Below are 8,724 nucleotides of genomic sequence, written 5' to 3' on the forward strand. Positions count from 1 at the left end.
TGGGGCCGGTGAGCGGCGGGACCCGGGTTCGAGTCCCGCGGGGGGACGCTCCGCTCCGCGGCGGGGAGTGGGCAGCCGGGGCGGGGCTGCGTGTGCAGCGCCGAGCACCCGCGGGGGCGGCCGGGCGGGAGGTTGGTTGTGGCTTATTTTGGGGGGGTGGGGGTTGCTTTTTAAAATAAACGGGGGGAAACGGGCCGGGGGTGATGCCGCGCTCACCTGCGCGCTCTCGCAGGGCCGTCGCCATGTCGGTGTCACACAGCTCCAGGCTGAACAAGCTGGTGCGGGAGCAGTACATGAGGCTGCCCCAGGATGGGTTGGTGCAGGTCACTTACGTCTGGATCGACGGCAGCGGCGAGGGCGTGCGCTGCAAGACCAAGACCCTCGACAAGGAGCCCAAGAGCATCGAAGGTAACACCAGTCCGGATGACGGTTGGCATGGTGGAGGGCCCTGAGCATCGCCAGGGAAAAGTCCTGGGGTGCTTTGGGCGGTGGGAGTTGGCACTTGCTCTCCCTGGTTGTGTGGCGCTGGTGATACCCGCTGCAGTTGTCCAGGGGGATTTGTATCAAGTGGCAGAGTAAATATCCGGCCTGCGTCGCTGCGGTTTGCTTAATCCATAATCTCTATCATTAGCGCTGGGTGGGAAGGGGAGGATGAGATCCTCACCCCTTTCCACCAGGCAAACAGGCATGGAGACGTGTTGGCATCCGGATAGGGTTTGGCAGAGGGAGGTGAAGCGGCCGGGGCTGGCCCTGCCTGTGCCCTGATGGTGCTGGGGGTGGTGAACACACTGGTGCTCGGGGAGCACTGCCGGGCTCCGGGGATGTGCAAGAAAACCTTTGTGGTCGTCATCCCGCAGCACTTGGTGCCCTCTGGGCACTCCGTCCCAGGATCTAAGCCACCAGCACTTGGCACGATCCAGATGAGAGATACCTTTCCTCAATCCTGCTCCTCTCTTTGTCCTCCTCCTGCCTCACAGATGTCCCCGAGTGGAATTTTGATGGCTCCAGCACGGCACAGGCGGAGGGCTCCAACAGCGACATGTTCCTGGTCCCCGTCTGCATGTTCAGGGACCCTTTTTGCCTGGACCCCAACAAGCTGGTGCTCTGCGAAGTGCTGAAGTACAACAGGAAACCTGCAGGTGAGCACCTCTGGCGAGCACCCCGCAGCTCCCAAGGGTCACGCCCTTATTATTTAGGGTGCCGTTTCTCCAAGGGGCTGCTCGCTCTGGACTGCTGGCACTGGGGAGCAGCTCGGCACCGAGTGCTTGGCCCAAGGCTCTGAAATTCAAGTGCTGGTGTCAGCAGTTGTTTGCAAGAACCCGTTTCAGCGGCGCAGGGCAAGAAGAGCAGCGAGATGTGGAGCTCGCAGTGCTCGCCAACTGGAGCGTGCCGAAGGCATCACCCGGTTTTTGAGCCCAAGTGTACCCAGGCCCCGGGGCTGCAGGGTTACAGCAGGGGAGCTGGAGCTGGAGGTGGCAGGGGGTTTAATGTGCCAGGTTTGTGGCCACTCTCCTCATTGATTGGCAGCTGCAGAAAAGGAGGGAGAAGGTGCTAGGGTGGCGTGGGCTGTGTCGGGGTGACCTTTTGCAAACGGCCCCAGATCGTGCCAGCGCTCGGTCTTATCACTGAAGGCAGAAGTCTGCAGTCCCGGTCTCTGTCCTGTCTGTCTGATAAAGCCCCAGACGGAGAAGGGGGAGCTGTTTTGCAGGGGCATGCTGAGGGGCTCCCAGAGGGGTTATTTGCCAGTAAAGCAGGGCCACGTCCCTGCTGGGTGCATGGGGGGAGGGAGACAGCATCTGTGGGGTGACGCACACATCTGCCTGGGAGAGGAGAGGCTGCGGGCAGCAATGGTGAAAGACGGGGCTGGTTCCTCTTCAAACAGCGTCATGCTTTTCAGTTGCGGGGGAAGTGTCTGGGTTGAGATTTCTGCCCAGCAGCTCCTCTGCCGGAGCAATTTGTAATGAGAGCCCCTGGCCCTGGAGCTCCTGGGGCTGGAGCCAGGGCAGAGAGCTGAGCCCAGAGCTCTGTAACACCCTGCAGACGAGAGGGGTGCACCCTCTGGCTCTTCCCAGGGAGGTTCTCTGTAGATGTTAAGGGCTGTGTGGGCTTTGGGGGGGCAACTGCCTTCCCCCCTTCTCCCATCAGTGCAAGCGAGATGTCACCGCTCCTCTCCAGCACCATGCCCTGGGCTTTATGTTGTAGCTGCTCTGGGGTCTTTTATTGCAATTTAGAGGTAGAATTTGCTGTCTGTCCCTGTGACAACAGTTTTTCAGCCCTGGTGTTTTGGTCCAAACTCTCACTCCCCTTGTCTGGCGTGCTGTCCCACGTCAGGATGGCTCTCTGATATCTGTATCTTCCTGATAAAGCCCTATTTGCCCTGAGCACCCCTGCCACCACAAAGGGCCAAGGGAGAGCCAGCCAGCCTGGATGCTAACCAAAAACATGGAGCAGGAGAAAAATAAGGATAATTAAGCTAAGGCTGGTAGAAAGAGTATGGGGGTGAAGTAGTGATGGGAGATGTATAGTGCCTGTTCCCAGATCTGCCAGAAGCCTGTAGGATGGCTCTGGGGTATGGCTCCTGGTCTCCTGGTGTGTAAGAGGATGTTCATGGACCATCGGTGGTGGTTTGGGGAGTAGACTAATTAAACCTCCTTGGCCTGTGGCCTGATGCTGTGGCGATGGAGTAGCTCTGCAAGGAGGAAACCAGTGAGCAGAGAGCGTTGCAGGAAGTGGGGATCCACTCACCGGTTTCCTTAAGGCTTCTGTGGGAAGCGCTTGGCAGTGGTGGAGTCCTGACTCCCGAGTGAGATGGAGCAGAGCTTGGTGGGTGCCTGCCCATGGTGCGGGTCTAACCCGGACCTCTCTGCTTCCAGAGACCAACCTGAGACACACGTGCAAGAAAGTCATGGACTTGGTTAAGGACAGCCACCCCTGGTTTGGGATGGAGCAGGAGTACACACTGCTGGGCATCAATGGCCACCCCTACGGCTGGCCCGACAATGGCTTCCCCGGCCCGCAGGGTAAGTGGTCCCTCCCTTCCCCAACCCAAATGCTCCCCTCGGCTCCCACCCTGCTGCCTGGGGGGTGCTGCCCGGCAGCAGGCATCCCATCTCCAACCTCGGGTGCATTGTGGCTGACACCAGGCAGAAGCCAGGATGAGGTTAGGAGCTGTTTGCCAAGAGCGCTGGGTGCCCTGCGGCTCACGTGAGCCGGCTGGCAGTGCCGCTCCCACCGGACCCCAGTTGCACAAACAGCTCAGCTGCATGACTTGTTTGGCAAGGGCTGGAGAATTTGGCTGGAAAAACCTCCTCCCTGTGGCTGTTCGGGAAAGGGCCGGCACATCTTGCCCTCCTGCAGCAGCAAGCGAGCCCCAGCACCTCAGCTGCCTCCTGGGAGAGAGCCAGGGGTTTCCCAACCTGACTTAATCAGCCTTTTGTGGGGACTGGCCACTTTCAACATCTCCCTTCCCCCAGGCGGGGAGAAGATCTTCGTCTGACCTGCTTGAATGAGGAAGAGCCATATAAAACTTCAGGGAGTTGAATTTTCTGGCCATGAACAATGTCAGCTGTTGTCAGAACAATGTCGGATGCTTGATGTGCTCAGGGGGTCAGTGAGGTGCCGCGGGGCAGACCAAGCCAAACTTTCCTTATCTCCTAGCCACCTCCCAGCTGATGCATGAGAAGTCCTGTTTAACTGCCTAGATAAGGCTGAGGTTGCACAGATGAATTCCTCACGCTGCTGGCCCTGGAATAGGGGTCAGTGGCTTGATGTGCTGTGGAGGGCAACACCATTTAGTGCCCATAGATGGGATTATGCTACAGTGCTGCTGTTGCTCCCAAAATCTTTACTTGGGTGGTGACTCCTCTTTCCTTTCCAGGCCCCTATTACTGTGGGGTTGGAGCAGATAAGGTGTATGGGCGTGATATTGTGGAGTCCCACTACAAGGCATGTCTCTATGCGGGGGTGAAGATCTGTGGCACCAATGCAGAGGTGATGCCCTCCCAGGTACGTGTGGACGGCCCCACGCAGCCCCTGTTTCCAGTGATGGATATGAGTTATCATGAGGCTGGAATAACCCAGCAACTCCTCTGGGATGCCAAATCCAGTGACTCCCCACATCGGTTTTGTCTAGATGGGAGCAGTTGCACTGCTAGTATGAAAATGTACACGTTTGATTTTCTCCTAACTCATGCCAGTGTGCAAATCCCTGCTTTTTGGGGCAGGCAAGCGAAATCACAGCCGAGCCAAACTGCAGTGAGCTCCTCGCACAGCTCAGCCTGAGCTCTGGCAGCCCGTGCAGAGCTGGGTGTTCCCCTGTGCTTTCTTTCCCCTGTGGAGCAGGGATGCAGGGGATGGCGGGACAGGCTGCGGGAGCGGCATGTGGAGCGACAGGTGTCGGGACGCTTGGGTGGGATATGGCCTTGGGGAGCGGCTCGGGGGGATTTGGGTTTATTTAGGAGTTGGCCGGAGGGAGTCCCTGATTGCATTAGGCAGGTGGCCAGACTGACCGATGGTGATTTGGCCCTGTAGGCTGCGAATCGCTGACTCTCCCGCTGCTGATGTGGCAGTGATAAGCAGGGGGCTTATCTGCAGTGCAGCTGAGGCAGGACTTTTAACGACCCTGCTGTTTGCCCTGAGTTTTTCAGGATCCTTCTCAGCTGCTTTCTGCATCCTGGGCTCAGTCTCGGCCAGGCCATGTGGGCAGCCGTAAATGTGTCACCCCCTGATTAGTCACTGTGGGTGGCGCAACCCCGGCTCCGGCTGGCGAGTGAGCAGCCCCAGGAAGGACTAACAGGCTCCTCCTTAGTCCTGTGCCCTGTTTGCAGTGTGGGCTGGGGGATCCTGCACACCAGCACCAGCCTCAAAGGCAGATGTGGTGCTTATTTACTTCCATTTTGATTAAAAACCCTCTGATTTGCTCTATTTAGTCATGAGCGGTTTATTCCCATTTTTTTGCATGCCAAAGCTGTCCTGTTGCTTAACTCAGTGCTCCTCATCCTCATTGCTGATTCCCAAGGGGTAAAGCTCAGCCATACCGCAGGCTGGCAGCCCTCACCAGGGAAGGAGGCAGGGATGTGATGGCTGGGGAGGCACAAACCTGCCTGTCCTCACCAGTGCATCCGCTCGTCCCTTCCAGTGGGAATTCCAGGTGGGCCCATGCGAAGGCATCGAGATGGGGGATCACCTCTGGATGGCTCGGTTCATCCTCCACCGCGTCTGCGAGGACTTTGGGGTTGTGGCTACTCTGGACCCCAAACCGATGACTGGCAACTGGAATGGCGCTGGGTGTCACACCAACTACAGCACCGAGGAGATGCGGAGAGAAGGGGGTCTTAAGTGAGTCCTGGGGAGGTCCCTGGGATGTACCTGGGAGCTTTGGGGTGTCTTTGGCCGTGTGGTAGCTCCCCATAGCATGTGTGTCTCAGTGCCTGGGTGGCTGCACCAGGCAGGGCTGGGGCTGTCACAGCTCATTTTATTTTAAAAGCAGCTAGTTATATGAGAGTATCCCCTGGGCTTTCTTCATCCCTGCACAGAAGGAGGGGGTGGCAGCCTCCCTGGCCATGGGAACACCCCTCAAATGGACCTACTGACAAACCCAAGCCCATTCTCTCCCACAGACACATCGAAGCTGCCATTGAGAAGCTGAGCAAGCGGCACGACTACCACATCTGCGTCTATGACCCGCGGGGTGGCAGGGACAACTCCCGGCGGCTCACCGGCCACCACGAGACATCCAACATCTTTGAGTTCTCTGCCGGTGTGGCCAACCGAGGTGCCAGCATCCGCATCCCACGCCAGGTCGGCCAAGATGGCTATGGGTACTTCGAGGATCGGCGGCCAGCAGCCAACTGTGACCCCTACGCAGTCACCGAGGCCATCATGAGAACGACAGTGCTCAACGAGACCGGGGTGGAGACCAAGGACTATGCTGACCACTGAGGCTGTGGGGTGGGTGGAGGTTTTTGTTTCTACACTAGCTTCTCACATGGGATTTTTGCCTGTGTGGTGTTCTCAGCTGCAAGCTCAGACTCTTTAGGAACCTTGCTTTTGGTTTTGTGAAATGTTGCCTTAGAAATATATATATATTTTATAGTAAGAGAGAGGGGCCCAACCTATTTTCTCAACCACTTTTTTCTGGTTCCTGGTTTTAAGTTGTACGTGGGGAGGTTTTTTTTAAAACTTGGATTGAATTTTTTTTTTCCGATGGACTTTACACTGTGATGTACATAGATCCCTACATGGAAGCTACAGCTGCTGCTGTTTGCACCTGGGGAGGGTGGGTGCTTTTTTTCTGTATCTCTGTTGCAAGGAAATTATAATAAATAATTTTCCTGGCTGCGTGGTAGCTGTGTTATGCTGTGGCGGGTGTATTTTTCTATAGCTTCTAGAGCTCCACTGAGGATTTAATTTGGGTCTTGCTGACGAGTTGCAGCCACTGAACAGCCTGCACCAGCTCTGGGCAGGGGCTGGAGGAGCAGAGGTGCTGGAGGATCCTTGGGGCAGGTGCCTGGAGCTGCCTTGCCCCATTTGCCGGCAGCCGAAAGGCCATCTTTCTCCATCGTGATCCCCGAAAGGCAAACAGAGAGACACAGCCTGAGCAAACAGTGGCTGGGGCAGCAGCTGGCAGGCGTTTACACAGGGCGTGCGCTGCTGACTCAGCAGAGTTGGCCTGGCGCTGGGCACAGTAAGCAGCCAACCCCCCTCCAAGGACACCTCTGGTTGAGGGAGGGGAGCCTGGGGACATCCTCCTGCTGCAACCCAAGGGCAATGCCCTGCTGAACCACAGGGACGCGGTGCAATTCCTTGGGTTGGAGTCTCTTTACAATGGGGTGGGGGGGTCATAGATTTTATTCATGGAGCAAAACCCCCAGGTAGGGACATTTCCATGTAGATGGGGTGTCAACAGCATCTCTAATGGCCAGACCCTGGGACAGCAACTGCTGGATGCAGCTGGAAAATCAAAAAAGAACTGAATCTGGAGCAGGAAGACTAATGTTTGCTTCCCTGACTGTACCAGTGGCTTTAAGTACTTCAGCTTTCATCATACTGTGCTGCACAGCCCTTGCTAAATTTGGAGAATTGTGTGAATCCACATTGCCAACATGCAAACATCTTTGGCCGGGCGCAGTACTGTGGTACATCCAAACACTTTGTACCTGTTCCTGCGTCTCACCCTGTGATTCCACTCTGACAGAGGATCCTCCTCTTCATCAGAGGATGGTGAAGCTCCAGGGAAGATTTAGGGACTCGCCCAAAGCCAAAGCCAGGGCTTTTCCCTGAACTGGGATCAGCCCTGGCCACTGTTTGCTGGGGACACCGCCTACCAGTCCCCACGTGACTGGAGCCGCTGCGTGCTTGGACACTTTCATGCTATCCTTTGCCAAAACACAGATCTTCTTGCTTGTGTTTTTTGAGGTCAAAATGGGCCAGAAACCATATGTCAGGGGTTTTTTTTTCCTAAAACAGGAGTGATTCCCACCCACAGGGCCTGCAGCACAGGGGAAACAAGGACACCAGCAAGTTCCCACAAGAGCTTTTCTTGTAATTTTGGTGTCCCTGCTTCTGTCGAAGGTGGGTTGTTGGGTTCAGCTGGCAGAGCAGGTGTTGGGGATGGAGCCAGCCCTTGGGCCAGGGCTTGAGGCCATGGGAGGGGACAGCGTCCCCATCCCCATCCAAGGGTTGGACAGTGCCGGGAGGAGACGCACTCAGCATTGCCCAGTGCTCCATGCTGGATGGCGATGGATGGAAGCTGTGCTGGCCCCGCAGGTGGAATCCACCGCAGAACCAGGATGCTGGGGGTGCGGGCTGCTGCAATTTGGGTAATCGTTATCAAGGGCTTTCCCGATGGAGCACCCCAAGGAGACTGTGCCGGGAGGAATGATCCACCGCGACCCCTCGCTGGGGCTCCCAGCCGGGGCCGGGCCGCATCCTGCGCAGCCTGCGGGGGTGGCAGGTGCTGGGGCTAGGGAGCGGGAGGGTTATTTCGGGTCTGGAGGCGCTTCCTGGGGGTTTGCTGCCCTCCGCAGGCGAAGACGCAAATAACACGGAGCGGCGCTCGGCGCCGGCCCCGCCGCCCCGGGCTCTGCCCCGCTTCCCCCGGGGTTTTGGTGGGAGACTGCGGAGGAGCTGGTTCACAAAAGTTTTGTTTCTAAAGGAGCGCCGGGCGGGCGATGCCAGGCAGCTCTCCAACGCAAGCTCTTTTTTTTTAGGCTCTGACCGTGCCTACCTGCCCTCAGGACTACCCTACACCCCCGCCTGCTGGACAGATGCACCCGCCTTTACCAAATCTTGTATTTCCACACAAGCACTCACAGATAGTGGCAAACAAATACCCCTTTGGGTTCTTTCCTGTCCCCATCCAACCCCTTGGCTGGAGGCATGGAGCTGGGTGCTGCCGAGGGGTGCATTACCGCGCGGGACAGTTATCTCCTGGGCTGCAACCCAGCAGACAGAGAAGCGGCTCTGGCAGGCTGGGACACATGAGGACCAGGCGGCCGCTGTGGTTCCTTCCTTTGCCTCCCACCCCCAAGCACCCCAGGAAGGCTCTGCAGAGAGGGATGCCCAGGGTGGGCGAGCATCGTGGCCACCCTCTGATAGGGAGCAACAACGCAGGGGCTTGCAGGTTTCTCCATCTTCAGATCTCTTTTCGTCACTGTAAATTCCATTACTTTGAATTCAGTCAAGGCCTTCAGGATTTTTTTTTTTCCAAGCCGGTTATAAAAA

At 57.1% G+C, this 8,724-nt stretch overlaps 1 protein-coding gene across 1 annotated transcript; it reads left to right on the forward strand.

Moving 5' to 3' along the window:
• Positions 1–203: 203 nt before the first annotated feature.
• Positions 204–6,346, forward strand: LOC104032129 (glutamine synthetase). Its single transcript, XM_009484371.2, has 6 exons — positions 204–408; positions 978–1,139; positions 2,874–3,020; positions 3,878–4,005; positions 5,138–5,337; positions 5,619–6,346. Exons 1-6 carry the CDS (start codon positions 204–206, stop codon positions 5,938–5,940), a joined length of 1,164 nt encoding a protein of 387 aa, XP_009482646.2. The 3' UTR covers positions 5,941–6,346.
• The last annotated feature ends 2,378 nt before the right edge of the window (positions 6,347–8,724 follow it).

This window comes from Pelecanus crispus, chromosome 9, assembly GCF_030463565.1.
Source record: "Pelecanus crispus isolate bPelCri1 chromosome 9, bPelCri1.pri, whole genome shotgun sequence".
Classification (NCBI taxonomy): Eukaryota; Metazoa; Chordata; class Aves; order Pelecaniformes; family Pelecanidae; genus Pelecanus; species Pelecanus crispus.